At 33.2% G+C, this 19,402-nt stretch overlaps 4 protein-coding genes across 4 annotated transcripts; 3 read left to right on the forward strand and 1 right to left on the reverse strand.

The window, feature by feature from the left end:
* On the forward strand, window positions 1,103-2,225 carry LOC105170669 (dirigent protein 10). Its single transcript, XM_011091536.2, has one exon. It carries the CDS (start codon window positions 1,177-1,179, stop codon window positions 2,071-2,073), a length of 897 nt encoding a protein of 298 aa, XP_011089838.2. The 5' UTR covers window positions 1,103-1,176; the 3' UTR covers window positions 2,074-2,225.
* LOC105170670 (60S ribosomal protein L35-like) lies at window positions 3,598-5,665 on the forward strand. Its single transcript, XM_011091537.2, has 3 exons — window positions 3,598-3,723; window positions 3,830-4,122; window positions 5,393-5,665. The coding sequence occupies exons 1-3, from the start codon at window positions 3,720-3,722 to the stop codon at window positions 5,465-5,467; spliced, it is 372 nt and encodes a 123-aa protein (XP_011089839.1). The 5' UTR covers window positions 3,598-3,719; the 3' UTR covers window positions 5,468-5,665.
* Window positions 7,202-9,106, forward strand: LOC105170860 (exocyst complex component EXO70A1). Its single transcript, XM_011091781.1, has one exon. It carries the CDS (start codon window positions 7,202-7,204, stop codon window positions 9,104-9,106), a length of 1,905 nt encoding a protein of 634 aa, XP_011090083.1.
* Window positions 9,528-11,291, reverse strand: LOC105170671 (3-ketoacyl-CoA synthase 12-like). The gene has a single exon (XM_011091538.2). It carries the CDS (start codon window positions 11,254-11,256, stop codon window positions 9,808-9,810), a length of 1,449 nt encoding a protein of 482 aa, XP_011089840.1. The 5' UTR covers window positions 11,257-11,291; the 3' UTR covers window positions 9,528-9,807.

Genomic DNA, 19,402 nt, shown 5'->3' on the forward strand with positions numbered 1-19,402 from the left:
TCTCGACCCTTAGGGTTTTCGACCCGGTCGGACCTGACTTGACCCGTATTCTGTCAGTTTAAATTTATATATATATTATATTTTTATACACCCTTATATAGAATATATTTTATACATATCTGTACATTTTATGTATACTTACATACAAATACACAAAATTAATATTTTATAAATTGGAAGAATGATATAAATAGCTTATAAATATTTTTTAATATACTGGAGAAGATTGTACTGCGTCACGATCACTGATCAACATGAGTAAGTCGGGACGATTGAAAAAATTTAATTGGCCACGAAGCTGATTGATCAAAATTTAGCTCCAGTGCCATATAGGACAAGTACTAGTTAGAACTAACAGTGTTAAATTAAAGATATTTCCTAGAGAATATATTCATTCAATGACCACAGGTTAACAATAATAAGTTTAACCCATGTATTTATAAACTTACAACAACGAATTCTAATAGAACTAGATTAGTGAATAAAATTCTACTCAATATAAACTTAGTAAATAAACACTTAATAAATAAAATTCTATCTCCGAGATCCTCAAGCTGATTCTGGGTGAAGGTCATCGGAGAGAGGTATCACTAAAATGAGTTTACAATGGTTTTTGAGTAGAATGAATACCAGTGGGCTGCAGCCAGAATTTCCAAATCTAGCTAGTAACTTTGATAAATAAAACTCTATTTATTAGGATAAAAAGATTGATAATTGCAGACTAGTCAACTATGATTCTCATCAATAAATAAAATTTAGTCATAACTAAAAGGTAAATTCACTTGTAATATATACGTGATTGTAAGATAAGACGTGTGATAGAAGATCTTCATCGTTAATAGATATATAGTTAACAGAATAAATTAACACGTAATTCAATTAAACATGTCAACTAAAATTTAAAAAAATGAAAGAACTGTTTGATAATATAATCATAACATGATTAACTTTTTCAATTAATAAATCATTGGTTTAGTTGTGAATAGTGCAGCATTACATTTACACCCAAACCACTGGAAATGCATGCACCTAATCCATCTATCAACTCCACAGATGCTCCACTCTTCCTTGATTGCTGTCTATATAATTCCCCCTCAACACTTTCCTGATATCTCAGTTCATCAGATCAAATACCATAAACAAACAATAACAATTTCTTCTTACAGACAATTAATCATGGCGTCTCATCTCAAGGCCATAGCATCCCTCCTCATTCTTGCCCTCATAATCTCATCTGCCACTTCCGCTCGAATTCTCGATGAGGAGGCAGACGCCGCCGCCCCTGCCGTGGTTCCTGGTGCCACCACCACCACCACCACACCTGGCGGTGCACCCATCACTCCCGCCAATCCTGGTGGTGCTGCCACCGTCGTAACAAACCCGGATGATCACTCTCTCACCTTCTTCATGCACGACATACTCGGTGGCAGCCGCCCCTCGGCCATTGCGGTGACAGGCATTGTGGCAAATCCGGCTATCGGCGGGCAAGTGCCCTTCGCCAAGCCCAACGGCGCCGTCCTGCCCGTGAACAACGGAATCCCCACGAACAACGCCAACGGCGGAATCGTGAACAACAACAACATCCCCTTCTTGACGGGCCTCAGCGGATTTACATCGAGCTTCGCGCAGAACAACAACGGGAACAACATTATTGGAGGGATGCCCGGATTCCCCGTCCTCGATAGCTCGCAGTTCCCGTCAGGCACCACCCTCCAGAAGCTCATGTTCGGCACGATGACTGTTTTCGACGACGAGTTGACGGAAGGACACGAACTGGGATCGGGGCTGGTGGGGAAGGCGCAGGGTTTCTACATATCGAGTTCAGAAGACGGGACGAGCCAGACTATGGCATTCACTGTGATGTTTACGAGTGGGAGTTACGCTGATAGTTTGAGCTTCTTTGGGGTTCACCGGACGGCGGTTTCGGAGTCGCACTTGGCCATAATGGGGGGGACGGGGAAGTATGTGAACGCTAAGGGGTTTGCCACTGTTAAGACCTTCCGAGGGACGAACCAGCACGAGACCGATGGAGTGGAGACACTGCTGCAGATTACTGTATACCTTGCTTATTAGTTTGTCTGGTGGAATTTCCTCAACACTATATGTATATGGTTAATGTTTACTGTGTGCTTCTTGTGAATTGGAAGTTTGTATGAGAATCTTGGGAAGTTGGAAATTGGATGTTTACGGTTCACAGTTGGAAATTGGATGTTTGCTTAAGCAAATTAGATTCAGTTCAACTAATTTTCAATCATATAATAAGTGCGGTACATTTATTATGTGATTTTTTATTTTTTTTCGACGGTATGCTGTTACAAATATGGCAGGTCAAGTATGGAAGTTCAGGTTCTTTCTCTGCTCTACCTGAAGGAACCCAGGAGCATTAAGTGAATACACAAGCGAACGGGCACTTCAACATACATTTTTATGTCTTGCACTTTTATTAGTTAGCACGATTTGAGTGAAGTTAGAATTTTTCCCATCACGAAACATGAACTCTCGTTTCTTTTCTTTCATGGTTACTTTCCTCTACTTGCAACACGACAAGTGTACTATATTTTTCATATAATTGGTTAAGATCTTACCGAACTCGATCCGAATTAGAATTTCACCTGTTCAGTAGCTATTCGATTTCTGGTACGGAGGAAATTATAATCCAAATTGGGTTAAATTGAATTTGAATCAATTATATGACTAATACAATACACTTATCATATAATTTAAGTATACTTTAGAAAAAAATAATCAATTATATTAAAAGTATATTACATTTACTTTGTAATTAATTTTGATTCGATCAAATCTGATTTGACTAAAATTTCTCGTATCATATGGCAAGATTTTCACGTCATTAAACATATATATAATTATAACGCGTATATAACAAGGGCGATAATAATTAAGAGGATGATGATAATTAAGGCGAAATTACTCAAACGGCCCTAAGAAACTGCCAGATTTCTCCTTCAAATCATTTTTATTGAATATTTTATGAACATTTTGAGCCAAGAACCAAATTTCATTATCCAAAAATTTACAATAGATTTAAATTTAATTAAAAAATCCAACATTAATAGAGTATCATTAGCTATTTCCAGAAAAAACCAATTAGAGCTTTTCAAAAGTATTATGACACTTTTGTACATAAGTAACGATTTATATGATATGCATACAGTATTCAGTAACGATTAATATTCAGTAATTAGATGCATAATTTAACAATAATCTTTATTTATTAATTTTCAGTCTTAATAGTAATAATTATTACGTAAAAATAGTGTCCGATAATAATTAGTGATAAATTATTGTACATATAAACTTGTTATTATAAACAATTACGTATCATAGTGACAAAGCACTAACATTACGTATATTTTGTTACTAATATTTGGTTATATTTATATCTTTTGAAATATTGAAAAATAATGCTAAAAGGAAAAATTATTTACTAAGACTTCAAACATTATATCAATTAACTTATGATTTAAATTTTGAAATATTAAACAATATAATTCACAAATTATTATTATTATTATTTTCTAGTACGGATGGGCTCCATTTGAAATTTGGAATTGGGCTTTGCTGATTCATCTGTAGCCCAAACAGAGGATCAATAAGTACATTAGGGTTTTCTCATTCCAGCAGCTCTTCACTTTGCTCATCCGCCAATTCGACTACCTACCTGCCCACAGAAAGCAAAGAGGGAGAAGAAACTCGAAATGGGTACGAAGAATTATTCATCGTGAATTAATAAGAAGATGTTATTGTTTTGTTTAAATTTTGCATGTACTGAGAAGAGTTGTGTTTTGTTTGGTTTCTGTTTTTCTAGCGAGGATTAAGGTTCATGAGTTGAGGCAGAAGAACAAGACGGAGCTGCTGGCACAGCTGAAGGATCTGAAGGCGGAGCTAGCGCTGCTGCGGGTGGCGAAGGTGACCGGTGGCGCTCCGAACAAACTTTCCAAGATCAAGGTGGTTAGGCTGTCCATTGCCCAGGTGCTGACCGTGATTTCTCAGAAGCAAAAAGCCGCTCTCAGGGAAGCGTACAAGAACAAGAAGTACTTGCCTCTTGATCTCCGCCCTAAGAAGACTCGTGCTATCCGCCGCCGCCTTACGAAGCACCAGGTATGATATTTTTTAATTTTTTTTCCTGTTTTTCTTTAGATAAGTGTATAAAAGCCTTTTCAATTTCGGAGATTTTGTTTTTTGAGTTAGTTTGGTATGACGGGTTAGTTTGGACGTGGGTTCGGGCTCATTTGGATGGTGGAACAGAATGCTGATTTCGGCAATGTCATGCCATTGTTTCATTTTCTTCCTTTATTTTTGCTGTGTTTTGGAAATTTTGATTTGCCGAGTACTACTGAAAACTTGCATTTGATATGTTGAGCATGCTATTTTATATTGATTTTCATGTCGGAGTTATAATGAGAGCGGAAATGACTCATAATCAATTGCTTGATAGTGATTGAGTTGATTTTGCTTTTTGTCTGTCATATCGGCCTCAATGGTATTTTGTAAACCTTGTGATATGATTTTTAATAGTTTAATTTGAATGTTGAGATGCAAATGTAATACTGACTTAATGGGATGCTCTTGTGATTGAAATTATGTTTCATGGCCGGTTTCGATCTGTTTTGAGTATACTTTTTTTTGCCTATAGTGTTTTGTTGAAATAGGTATATAATACTATAAGAAACCTATCCTGCCACCCTGCACCCACATGCACACCCTAAAACAAAAAAGTGGGAAAGAAAGAAAAAAGTAGAAAGGGTTCTTTCATATGGCAGTTTCACGGAATTATGTTAGTAGAATATATACGTCCACCTTGTTTCTCGCATTGTGAAAGTTAAGAGGATACCTATGATCTTATAATGACCCTGAGTTTGCAATCTTCTAATTCTAGATTATTTCTGTGTCTCAAATTGCATGTATAGTAAAAGCAGCATATCACTATTGAACATACGAAGCCTTCTGTTTTCCTTATTTGGGGTAGTGGGCTTGTGCCTCTTAACTGCCAGTATTTATAGACTTAACCATCTTTCTAGGAAATGTCATCTTATGTTTGCACTTTGAATACTTTTTCTCATTCTTCTGGGATGCATCAGCCTTCCTCTTGCTCTAAAAGCACTTGAGACCACATTCTTATTAATTAAAATTAGCATTTTGAGTTAGCCCCTTTTGATCATGATGACTGGCAATTGTTATAAAGTGTTGTATATGTTCTTGGAAAATGGATATGGCTCATCGGATTTGTTAACTCATTTCTTTTAGATTATTTGGTTGACATGTTAACCTCGAATTAATTGTTGTACTATTGCTGTTGCAATAGGAATGTTGCTTGGTTCTACCTTCTTTCCCCAGTCTTCTGAACTTTTGGTTTTTCTCGTTCTTTCAGGCATCTCTAAAGACAGAGAAGCAGAAAAAGAAGGAGATGTATTTTCCTATGAGGAAGTATGCCATTAAGGTTTAAATTTACTTGTGCTTGAAGCAATTTTGGTACTTCATATTTTCTGATCTTGAAGGGCACTGATACTGTGTCATGATGATTGTAGACTTGCAATTAGTTAAGCTGTGCCGACTAGACTTGAAATTCAAGTGCCATTATTCCGTTTTACAGACTATATCTATTTTATATCATATCTCATGCCAGAAGGATCATGGTTGATCATGTTAGTTTGCATCATTTTTGGTCTGTTTCAAGCCCGGCTGAGCTTCTTGATGGTAAGTCCTTTATCTGCCTCAACGTGTGCACACAGACATTGAGGTGAGTTTGGGTGGTTGTGGGAAGGAATTCCCTATGATTGTGAGTGCACGCTGGCTTAGTTTATACATTCATACTACAGCACTATAGATGATAGATCATCTCGAGCTATGGCCCTGAAACTCCTAGTGCTGTTTCTCACAACCCTATCTCACATGCACCTCCTGAAGGTAAGCTGCAACTGCTTAATAGTGTTTATTCACTATCACACCCCATTGATTTAAGTAAATCAGTTCTGTTGGAGATATCAAATTGTATTGTGTATCAAATGTAATCTAAATTACCCCTAATAATATAACTTTTGCCATTGAAAAAACAACATTAAATATACAATACTCGTATATATATATATAATATATATATAAAAGAGACATGATTTGACAATGAGCAGTAATTTTTTTTTTCAAACCGGATCAGACTTACAACATTTATTTTAAATTATCTTCAATAATAAATTTGAACAGACACAATCTATTTTCAACACATATTTAATATTTCTATTTTTCTCTCTATTTTTACAAAACATTCCAAAAATCAACCCCAAACATAGTTGGGCTAATGTTAATTTGATGTCAATTTTCATGGTAATAACAAATAGATAATTTGTAGTGTTTGGTACTTGAAGCATCAAACAATATTAACAAAAGCTCTTCAATTACTATATCCAGAATTACTTTATTGATAAGCATTTTGCTTCTCCCTTGGCTAGTTGTTGGGCAATGAAGCAAATACGCAGTACAGCCAATAAAGTGCGACGGGAAGGCCCTATGAGAGTTTCACAATGAATACAAAAATGACAGGAAAAAAGGAAAAGATTGAAGATAGCTTAACAATAAAAAATACTGTCCATTAGAGTTTGCTTGATTTATAAGATTGACACCTCACTATTAAAAGTTTGTAAGTTCAAATTCCATAAATATGAGTGTATGTCTGTTTCTATAATAATTTATTGTTTATTTGTATCATTTGAACATATTTGCTAAGTTGGGGTAATTGAAGTAGTTTTTTAATTTGAATGATATGATAAATTGTATACTATTAAAAAAAAAAATACAAGGATTAGAAGTAATCTTGTTCATGATTCTACTTAAAATATGTCGTATATTTTTAATGACGACAGAGGAAGATTTAATTTAACCATGGTTTGATTGGGTGAGAATTTCTGATTATTATTATTATTATTGTTTTCTAAAAAATTAAACCTTGTACATGGCATAAAAATTATTAGGTAGTTGATGGTTGAAAGTTACTTGAGCCGTGCCCGCTTTTGTAGCCTTTGTATTTGGTGAGTCAAACCCGCTTTCCCTCAATTTCTTACATCTCCCACTCTCAACCATAAACGATCACTGCATTTTCATCCGACCAAGAGCCACTTATCTGTACCTTCTCAACAAACTGAATTCTCAGACCAGCCAAATCTTTCTGCTGCTACTGCAAAGGAAAATGAAGGATTCGACATTACCATGCAACCCTTCTTCTCCTTTACCCTCTATCTCCTCCTCCACGCCGCCCTGCGCGGCCGACCAGGAAGCTCTCTCGGAAACCATGATAGAGGAAAGCATCTCTCGTGCCGAACCCATTATCAGGAAATGGGACTTAGGTATGGGTGGCCTCCAGAAATTCTCGAGCCTCTTTGTTGACGACAGAAGAGAAGCCAAGAGTTTCTTCGAAGCTGCGACAAGTCTGCAACAAGCCATCAACTACTATTTGAAGCAGAGTGCAGCCTCTGAGGAACTCATAAGGGTTCGGAAGCTAATGAAGGTCGCGATGAAGAGATTGGAGAAGGAATTTCACATGATTTTGTCTGCAAATCGAAAGAATCTTGATTCTGGATCGGTCTCAAGCCGGTCCTCAAGGACCAGGTCCAGCTTTTCTGAGTTCTTCGAATTTTCAGAGGAAGAAGTGAACTCGACGAGTCCACCCCGTACGTCCCCGCCTCCGCCTCCAACTCCGGGTGGGAATGCCAAGTTGGACGCTGAGAGAGCTACAGAAATGGCTATGGCTGACTTGATGGGAATTGCGGATTGCATGATCGCCTGTGGTTATGGGAGGGAATGCATACGTGTTTACAAGTCGATCAGGAAATCAATGGTTATTGAGAGCCTTTATCATCTGGGAGTTGAAAGATTAAGCCATCCTCAAATGAAGAAAATGGAATGGTTGGTCTTAGAACCCAAAATCAAGAGATGGTTGCGGGTGGTTAAGTTTGCGGTGAAAACTCTTTTACAGGGAGAGAAAATTCTTTGCGAAATCGTCTTCTCGGAGAAGGTGGCCGAGTCGTGTTTTCTTGATATCTCTTGCGATGCTGCCTGGAACCTGTTCAGTTTCCCTGAAAATGTAGCCAAATGCAAGAAGTTACTCTCGCCAGAGAAGATGTTCATCGCCCTGGATATTTATGAGGCAGTCTCTGACCTTTCGCCGGAGATTGAATCCCTATTTGCTAGCAAGTTTTTCACGTCAGTCAGGGCGCAGGCAACGGCGGCGCAGGCAAAGATGGGTGAAGCTGTGAGAACTATACTGGGCCAATTCGAGGCGGCGATTCAGAAGGACTCCTCAAAATCGCCGGTGGCAGGCGGCGTCCACCCCCTGACTCGCTACGTCATGAATTACCTTGTTTTCCTCAGTGATTACAGCGTCCACATTTCCAACATTGTAAAGGATGGGCCGGTGAACCCGCAAACTCCTCTACCAGAACCTCAATTCTCCAGCCTGACCGCCGTCAGCGAAGAGGACCCGTCTGCAACACCGATTAGCCGCCGCCTAGCATGGTTGATTCTAGTCCTGTTCAGCAACTTAGACAGCAAGGCGGCGCAATACAACAACGCCGCATTGCCGTACTTGTTCTTGGCCAACAACCTGAACTACGTTGTCTACAAGGTCCAAAACTCCAATCTTGGGCTCCTGATAGGATCCAACTGGATCCGAAAGCACGAGTCAAAGGTTAAACGATACTTAGCCAAATACGAGAAGTTAGGATGGAGTAAGATCCTCTCCTCATTGCCTGAGAATCCAACGGGGGAGATTTCACCAAAGGAAGTGAAAGAATGCTTTAAGAAATTTAACTCAAGTTTCCAGGAGGCCTACAAGAAGCAGTGTTCTTGGGTCATACCCGACCCGAAAATCCGAGAATCCGTTAAGGCGTCAGTATCCAAAAGGATCCTCTCCAGTTATCTGGTCTTTCACCAGAAACACAGAGGTAAACATGCCAAGGATTGTACGGTCGAGTCATTCATCAGATATACCCCCGAAGATTTGGAAAAATACTTCTCGCACATGTTTTCTGAGGCTGCGGGTGTTGTTGATAATAATTTCAAATTTCCAAAAAAAGTGGTCAATATTCATTGTTAAAATGTTTTGATATCATCGTACTAGACCAAATTAAATATCGACGCAAAACTATGAGACCAACATAATATTAGGGTAGTTTGAAAGTTGTTTTATGCATCTATACATACTTGTAGTCAACATTTTGTAAAATAAGAAATTTCATAGAAATTTATCTTAGAAGTTGTCTTCTATTATTATCTTCTCTTCTTTTCTAACAAAGTACTATTATTGCCACTTCAAAAAATGACAATAATGGGTCACGTCCTTTTCAATTTCTTCAACTCATAAAAGAAAATTATAAAACATGGTGCATATAAATGAAAGCAGTACTTGGCTCTCAAGATGTGTGGAAAATTATAGAGAATGACTATGAAAAATCTCAAAATGGAGCTATTTCAAACGAAAAAGAATAATTTTTTTCATCAATTTCTTCTGCTTTTTGCACAAAGATGAAACGACTTGCAGTTGGTGGTTGCCCCAACGATTCAGTGACAATCTATATGACTTTTCGTTGTGAACATCTTAGATTATACACGGTTCGAATTTCACGTCTAAGAAGTATTACATTCGACCTTTAATATGGCATGAACCACGTGCATGGATCAACAGTTAGACCTATGAATCTCACTCAAAATACAAAGAAAATATAAAAAACACACAGTAAAACAATTTCTTGAGCAGAAAATGAAGCAGCAAATTGGCCCGTCGGTCCCAAAAGTTAGTTAATTTGGGATTTCATATTCATCTGGGATTCTGTCTTCTTTGTGAAGCCATCCATACTCCTCCATGAAAGGATTTGCTGAGTTCTTGGGCGGATAGCTATCAATGAAGTTTTTCCAGACATTGTTGCCTTCTAAATCCCTCACCACCTCCCACAAGCAGCTGTTGCACTTAAATCCTGCCCCGAAGCTGATCATGAAAACCCTGTCCCCTTTCTTAAGCCTTTTCTTGGACTCCATATACGCTAACACGTACCACATGCTACTAGCCGACGTGTTCCCGAAACGATGCAATGTCATGCGTGCCGGCTCCACATCATACTCACTCAAGCTCAGGTTCTGTGCTACTGCATCGATCACTGCCTTGCCGCCCGTGTGAAGGCAGAAATGATCCACTCCTGTCCTGAAGTCGACTAGGGGACTGGCAGAGGTGCCAGCCGCCGTTTTGCTCCATTTGTGATGTAGTTCTGGAGCAAATTTTAGCAAGGTGAAGCGGAGGAGCTCATGGACGGGCAGGATCTTTGGGGCTATTTCCTTCAAGTTATCGACAAACGCACTAGTGGCGGCCTTGGGAAGGTTCTTGCCGAGGTGGAACCCGACTAGCCCTTTTTCATCCTCTTTTTGTAGGCAACAACCATAAGACTCGTCCTTCCAACCATGGTGAGTTCTCACTAGGCATTTTAGCTTGAACATGGCTTTGTTTTTCAAGGAATCTTTATTCGTCAGGATCATGGTGCAGCCTCCTGTTCTAAACAGGCAATTGGAGAGAATCATCGACCTTTCGTTGCCCGTGTACCAGTTTTGACTCAAAGACTCCGATGTTACCACAAGGGCTTGCACGTTTCCTCGAGTCTTGCATATGTTCTGGACGATGTGGATCGATATTAAGCTCGCGCTGCACCCCATCCCGGAAAGGTTGTAGACCTTGACGTCTTCCCTCATCTTGTAGATATTGATAACCCTGGCGGACAAAGAAGGGATAGTGGAAAGCATCGATATATTTACCACTAGGACGTCGATCTCTGAAGGAGGGATGCCTGTTCTCTTGAACAGCTTGTCAATGCTTGCAAGGAAGAATTCGTCCATTTCCAAGCGCCCATCGTCGAGCGTGGCGGATTCCTCACGGCCGTCGAACACCATCTTTGGGGCGTACGTTTCCTCGCCGATGCCTGAGTTGACAATGGCTTTCAAGAGGAACTTGTACTCGTGGAGCCCGAGAAGCTTGTTTCTCATAATGACTTCGCCGGAAAATTTCGTGGTGAGCTTTCTGTCGTCAGTCGGCATGTAGCACTCGTAGTCCAATATGTAACATCTGTTCCTCCTCCAACCCAAGCTTCTCCATAGGATGTAAAAGAGAAGAAGAAGAAGAAGAGGAAGACAACAGAAGAACATACCAACACGTTCCACCATCTCCTTTTCTACGGGGTTGGATGGAGATGAGGATTGTAACATATGTTGTCAGCAATGCTACATGTAATATTTAAACTAAACACTTTAGTGACAGTATCAGTATTTCAAAGGGGTTGGGCAAGATGCACATCCACTCTTCACACTGCGTCTACTTGTATTTTTGGTATCATAATTTTAGTCCAAGTATATTTTTAGTTATGCAATTTTTAAAAAATAATCCCACAACTTATAAAAAATTTCATTTTAGTCTTTCTATGAATTTTTATTAGAAACTTGATGGGAAAAATAAATGTGTGAATCTACAATTTCTAATTTAAATTGGGTTTATTCGAATTTGAATTAATTATATAATAATTGTATATACTTATTATGTGACTAATGTGCAATTTAAAAAAAAACAAATATTAATACACTTGCTCTGATTAATTTAATTCGTGGAAATCTAATTTGTATAAATATTTTCTGTAATATAGTTCGTCGACAACTTGTAGTCAATTATCCCAACTACCTTTCAACGCAAAAATGAGATTGCCCATCATGAGAGCTTGTCGTAATCGAACCAAAATCCATAATTAATTTCCTTATTCGAATAATCATATCCGATCAAGTTTCCATCAATTATTTACCGAAGCAAGAGATACAGGCCCACCTAACATTAATCGCGTGCTATAAATGGGCCGACTCATAAAAGTTGTTTTTTCGTACATTTAGTCTTTATACAAAAATAATATTTTTTGTAATTAAAATTATTATTTAATATGATATATATAAACTCTATGTTATATTTTAATATATATATTTGTATTGTATTATACTTTTTTTTTAAAAAAATTGAAAACTAATTTACTTATAATTTTTTTATCTATTTCTAAATTTTATATTTATATCAAGATACATACTATGCATTATGCAATGTGTTTTGTTACTTATAAATTTATGTCGAAATTTAGTGATTCCTATTAATTAATCTAAAAAAAATGATAATAATAACAATAGTGATGATTGAACAATTTTAATTATTTTTATTATTATTTAATTATATATAATGAGATCAAAAAATTTAATCAACAATTACGATATCTTAAAATTTGGGCACCCAATTCATACCAAATTTAAATATATATAAAATTATGTCCATTAGATCATATCGGACGGTATGATTTAAAATCATATGGCCTAATTCAACGATACACCGACTTGAATGATTATTCTTATGTTTCGAGTATGATATCTCGACATCCGTATCTCCAATAACTCTAAAACTTTATCAAATATATTTTTTTGTAAGTTTGATCATATCTAACGGTTTGATCTGAATTTTGATGGCCCGATTAAGCCATGTAATTCAAAAATGTATGATGATAGTTACATCAATGTAATACTAATATTTATAAATATATAAATTTATCGTAGATTGTGAACATATATTGATCTCAACTATAAAATATTTTTATGTATTACGATTGCATTATTCTAGATAATAGATATTTTTCTAAAATTTTAAATTGTTCAGTATGATTATTTTTTTTGGTATATTTCATAAATTATATTTACTACTAAACTAATCAATAGTTTATATTTATAACAATAAATTAAAATTTCATACTATATTTTGGTATATTTATAATATACTATATTATATACTATACATTATGCAATCTATTTTATTACTTATAAATTTATATAAAAATTTGATTATTCCCATGATTTAATCTAATAATAATAATAAGAAGAAAAAAAAATCAGCTTGAGCTCGACTCGTTTACACTCTTATGTGTATGCGGTGAAATTTAATATCTTTAAGCTAGCCGTCAGTAAATAATGCCACAATCAATATTAATGGTGAAATTTAATTATATATATATATATATATATATATATATATGGTTGAGTTTAATTTATGTAAGAGATACACTATTTTCTCTTGAGGTTTGGTGTAATTAAACATAAACACCATGTAATTTGAAAAATTACATCTAATACCTCTGATTTACAAATAGATCCCTCTGTTTATAAAAAAATGCAGATTCACTAACATTATCAAAACAATTTGATAAAATTTTATTTTTATTTTATATTGACTCATTGTACTAATGCATGTGAGGAGGTATATTTACCCATAGTTTGGCTAGAAAGATTTGCTTAGCCTGCAGAAAGTTAATAAATCAATGGAGAGTAAATACAGATTTTCATTCATTTTTTTTATTAATATTAGCAAATTGATTGAATTTTAACTAACAAAAGTATCTATTTATTAAATAAAAATAAATGTTATGGGTATTATATATAATATTTTAAATTATAGAAAATTGAGGTAATATAAGTATCCCTTTATTTAATGAAAAGACAGCCAAAATCATTCATTTATTGATTGATTCATTCTCACCCTCGCCAAAAATCAGAAACCAGCCTAAATCAGATTTGGAAGGAAAACTCAGAATTAGAGGAAATCTGGCACTTGTTTGGAATTTGGGGTATTTTCAGAGTTTGACGACAAAGTGTTTTGCAACTTGGTAGATGAAATACAAATTTATTCCATCACACTACTAAAATATAATATTAATTTAAGTGGACATTAAAAATATATATTAAGTGATAGTAATTTTAATTTTATTATCGTATAATTTTTATTAATAAGAAAGTTTTTGCAGGAAGAAATTTAAGGCAAACAAAGAAGACACTAACAAAGCCAAACATGGCCGTGTTTATGGCAGGAACAAGAAATATGGGCAAGCCGATGCCTTACGGATCTTTTACACAAAAAATTTTAATGCTTGGTATGTTCTTTGTAAGGTGAGAGCTTACGTTGACATCCAAATTTTTGTACTAAATCCCAAACAAAAATTGACTAATAATTGGATCCCTGATTAAAATTTATATTTTTTCATTTTATGTGTCATGTTTTAATTTATATTTATTTATAAAAAAATAATTTTTTTTAATGTTAATAATGAAATAACATGTCAGTGAACATGTAGAAAGTCGATTCACTTACATATTCTTATCCACACGCAGACAACCTTGGTGAGCCAATCGAGACATTCTTGGCGCATCCCACGTGCGAGATGCTTTCTTTAATCATTTCCGTCTAAACGGGGAAAATCAATTAATGAAATCACAGAAGTGGAAAAGGTTGAAGGGACTACAAATTAACATGTTTTTTATTTTTAGGGAAGGCTTGTCCATGTTAGTGACATAAAATTTATTCTGAAAGAAATACTTCACATGTAGAGTCATACGAGAAGGCCATGTTAATTATTATTAATATTAAATAATTTTTCTTTTTAATTACTTAAATTTTTAAATAACGTGATCGTTTAACATATAACACAATTTAAATTAACCAAAACTCCCCAATTGCAATACATTCGGATCATAACATAAAATTCTAAAAATTCAATCTAATTATTCAAACAAAATCTTACAAGAATCTAAGCATCATCGTCATGGATAATTGTCAAAACTGGACACGACTCAGTTTTAAATATGGAAGTAATTAATCAACAATTAGCCCAAACATTTATTGTTGGTGATTCAATGACTCATGCGTGATTAGCGGATAAGATGGAATCAGTTGATTCCAAATCGAAGATTAACATGCAATCAAGAATATATTTATATATATAATTAATAATTTTGGCAATTAAGACATTCGACATGTAGAATAATTGAGGTCAAGAGAAGTATGCTTTGCCTGAAATATATAGTACTCACACACACACACACACACACACATATATATATATATATGTATACCATTTTATTATTATAGAATTGAATTTAATTGAATTGGGCTACATGCTTGCACATGCATCATGTACTTTGTTAATTTAGAAGTTTGTTTAGATTGCGAGATTTGGGATGCCAGTTTCTGCTTTTGAAACGGCTACAAAATGCATTTTTAAGTAAAAATTAGAAGCAGTTTAATTTAATTTGGCTTTTTTGTAAATAAATTTAACTTAATTTTTTATTAGTTTACCCTTATTATAATAATTTTAATTCAACTTTATCGTTCATAATTTATTTTTAAAATTATATAGTTAAAGTTTATATCAAAATTTTTTAAATAATTTAAATTTTAACAATAATTAAATTTACACTTTTACATATTTATATTTTAAATTTTTTATATTTTATGTGCTTTATCTAATTATATTATTTTCTCACATATTATTATTTGATTAATTACTAAAATAATGTTTTTTGACAATCATACAACTTTAGTTATTGTGTATGAATCAACAATTATATTACTTAGTGGGAGCATTATTAAATTAAATATAAATTTTTTTAATATTTTTAAAAATATAAATATGAAATACTAATCGAAATAAAATTACTATTTTTTATGAAAAAATAATTATCAGTGATAAAAGAGTGAACTAATAATTAAAAAAAATAGTATATTTTTAACACACAAGGATAAAACAATATTTCATCATTTTAACTTATTTCAGAAATAATTTTTCTCCAAACACTATGGAATTTAATTTTTATCTGCTTTTAAATTTTTTTACAAATATTATCCACTTTTCATTCTTCTACAATTTCTAATTTACTTCACTAAAAGCAAACATATTTGCAAACACTCCTTTAAGAAAATTGAGCCCTCCAGATCATGCTTCCACTTCAACTACTCCATCGTCAAATTAAATGCCAATGAAATCTCCTCCTTTTCCTATAAAAATAACACTAAGCAAAATAAAATAAAAAATTACATTATTAAGTGATCGAATGCACCTTATTCTTTTCATGAAAAGCATAAGAAAAAGCAATAAAATCCTTAATTGTGTACGAGAAGTTATAATAATTATATAATCGTCTTCATTTCTAAATGACAAATGATGTTTTTGGTTGGAGTGTGCAGCTTGTCCAATATTATATCCAGGGTGGTAAATTTTATAACATTTTACTGTAAATATTGCAAGTTTAACTTCGTAATTCATAGGATGGTAATTTCAACTCCATCGTACTTTATAGACGCCTTTGCCTGAGACGTTTATAATTCACACAAAATTGTTCTAATAAACACTAATCTTAAACGACTATAAACATATATTGGAGAATTTTTCTGAATCATATACTCTTTCTTTCTTAAAATATTTTTTTTTTATCTACTTTACACACATTCACAATGTAACTAAAATGGGTAAAATAGATCCGTAACATTTTTCTTGTAGGAAAAACTTGGCTGACAAATGAGTTTTTCTTTCCTAAGAATGTCGAATTAAAAGTTAGGAAACGAAATAAAAATATAAGTGCACATTCCATTGGCCCTATGTTGTTCTCCACCACTACGTACTCATATATATATACTTTTATTTTACTGGACATTCGGCAGAAATAGTGTCTCATCACATGCTTTCAAATGTCGGAAACCAAATTTAGGCTTGGGGGGGGGGGGGGGTATATTAAACTAGATGTACTAAATGACACGATAGTAAAATTTGTTTTTTACATATTTAGACTAAAGTTATGCATGACTATTATGTTATGATTGTTTTCGTGTCGATTTATATTTTATAATTGATGTGGGTTACGGGGTAGCATTACTGCTTTTTCTGTAGACAATTGAAGAGTTTGAGATAGATAGATAGTTTCATTCGCACAGACGATACTAAATGATGTGTTTTGAGATATGATTGGTGTTTCGTTGCACGAAATAATATCCCCTATAACTTCATGAGCCTCCTATATTTGTCCTTGAAAAAGCATCTAATAGAAAGAAAAAAAAAAAAGGATAAATTATAAATATCCTCCTTTGATGTTTGTCATAATTACGAATACTCTCTCATTGTTTAAAAAATTATAAATACCACCTGATGTTTGAAGAAATTATGTAAACTTTGAATGGAGGTATGAAATTGCAACTTTGTCCTTACTGTATTTTTTTATATTTTTTTTAAAAAATTAAAAACTTATAAAAATAGGGTGGATGAAAAAATTTTAAAAGTTATAAAAAAAATATTCACTTATTCTAGAAGAATTAAAAAATTTAAAAAGTAAATAAAATTATAGTTTTTAATCCACAAGGCATTTTGATTAGTTCACCATAGAAAATAATTGATAACCTAACGAATTGTTTTAATTATTAGATAACTGTTAAAATCAGAAGGTATTAGTAATATTTCAAACAACAAAAGAGTATTCATAATTATAAAAAAATTACGAGAAATTATTATAATTTACTCTAAAATTTATAAATTATTTAAACTCCTCGTTTGCAATGAGTAGGAAACGCACGTCAATATCGCATGAAATGGTTAATAGATCTACATATTCCCTTGTGAAAAATGTATTAGTTGGTAATTAAAAAGCAAGAGTCGTGGACAGGGAAAAGGACGCTTTTCAAGAGGTCAAAGAAATCCATCATGCATTTGGCGATTACTGAGAGTCCACATGCAATCAAAGAGAAAATATCTTTTGGACTATGATTCTGTGGGGTCTATTTATTTTTTTTTTCTTTTCTTTTTTTCTCTCCTTTAAATTATTTAATTATAAAAAATAAATTATTTACATTCAATGAGGTTTCTAATAACTATAAAGATGCCGTCATATTTAAAAAATTATGAATACTTTTAACAAATAGAAAGTAATGTAATCTCTCAGATCTCGATAATGGATGGAATTATTATTTTATTCTTACTAAAATTTAAACAAGAATATATGCACAAATATAAAAAAAAAATTAAGAGTGGATAAAATTAGTAATCCATAAGCCACATTAGACCATAAAAATATTTTAGAAAATTAAAAAAGAATATATAAAATTATAGTCTATAATACAAAAGGCCATTTTAGTACATTTACCAATAGAACTGATTGAAAACATAAATATATATAAGCTTAGCTTCCTACTCGTTTACAAAAATAGAAAAAATTAACAATTAATTCGTGTTTGTAAATTTTTAAGCTCGTTTTGCACTTGATCTGATTAGTAAAAAAAAAAAAAAATATATTCAAAATATTAAATTATTTGAGCTTAATTCATTTTTATGAAATTAAATATTGTTCAAACATAAATTTTTAAGTTCAATCATAATTAAAATAAATTTGAATTATAGTAGATTCAACTCAACTCGATCTATTTACATCCCCAAATATTATTTTCTACATGTTGGGGGAAATTTTTTGGTTACGAAAAGAAAATATTTATTATCCAGATATTCAAATATATATATATATTATATTATCAAATTTGCCCTCCTCATTCATTTAACTTTTTAAATAAGATTTCAGTTTTAAATCGAACTTTTATTTTTAAAAATCATTAATTATAATTATTAATTTTTGACAACAAAGTATGAAAGTACGACAAATGTCGTACCCATATCAAAATTGAAATATAATTGAATATTATACTGGATCAAAAATAAAAATATAATTTTAGAAGTAATTAGAGTGTATATAGGGGCAGTGGAAGCCCACACTGAGAAGTGGCGCGTGTGCTTAACTGCAAAAAGAAAGGATAATTACAATTTCCTCCTATAAGATTTGGTGTACTATATGTATGGTTTAGAAAATTATATCTAATATTTCTGATATTTATATTTATTTAGCAAATAAGTCCCTCTATTGATCAAAATTCACTAAATTTATTGATATTAACAAAAAAATTGAATAAAATTTACCATTAATTGACTTATTACTGATTTATAGTAAGTCAAATAAATTTTTTCTGACTAAACTACTTTTACAAAGGTGAAAATATACCTGCTCACGTGCATAACGTATGAAGATATATAAAAGTAATTTGATCAAAAAAAGTTATTTTACATGGAATAAATTCGTAACAAATCACTCGTCGGTAAATATGAATTTTTATTCTTCTTGTATATTAATATTAATAATTGATAATTTTTGACTAATTGGGTAATTATTTATTATACGAAAGCAACTAGAGATATTAGATATAATTTTTTAAATTATAAAAAGTGATATATAATTACATTAAATTTTAGGGGAAGAGAATGTTATTATCTGGAAAAAGAAAAAGACACCAAATAGCTAGGAGGGACATGCAACGCGCGCTGTTCCGTTATTACCGTTGGTATGCTCTTCATCTGCCGTTCCCAGACTTCCTTTTTACCCTTTTTTTTTTTAAGAAATCTTTTATAAAGATACTAAAAAAGAAATTATATTTATTTTTGTTATTAAATTCCTTTTCTAAATCCTATACGAAAATTTT

The sequence above is a fragment of the Sesamum indicum genome, linkage group LG9 (assembly GCF_000512975.1).
Source record: "Sesamum indicum cultivar Zhongzhi No. 13 linkage group LG9, S_indicum_v1.0, whole genome shotgun sequence".
Classification (NCBI taxonomy): domain Eukaryota; kingdom Viridiplantae; phylum Streptophyta; class Magnoliopsida; order Lamiales; family Pedaliaceae; genus Sesamum; species Sesamum indicum.

Excerpts from the sequence above, each read along its gene's own strand:
- LOC105170669 (XM_011091536.2), top strand. The coding sequence starts at position 1,177 with ATGGCGTCTCATCTCAAGGCCATAGCATCCCTCCTCATTCTTGCCCTC.
- LOC105170670 (XM_011091537.2), top strand. Across the intron at positions 4,123-5,392 it reads GCCGCCTTACGAAGCACCAG|GCATCTCTAAAGACAGAGAA; the intron begins GTATGATATTTT and ends TCGTTCTTTCAG.
- LOC105170860 (XM_011091781.1), top strand. The coding sequence starts at position 7,202 with ATGAAGGATTCGACATTACCATGCAACCCTTCTTCTCCTTTACCCTCT.
- LOC105170671 (XM_011091538.2), bottom strand. The coding sequence starts at position 11,256 with ATGTTACAATCCTCATCTCCATCCAACCCCGTAGAAAAGGAGATGGTG.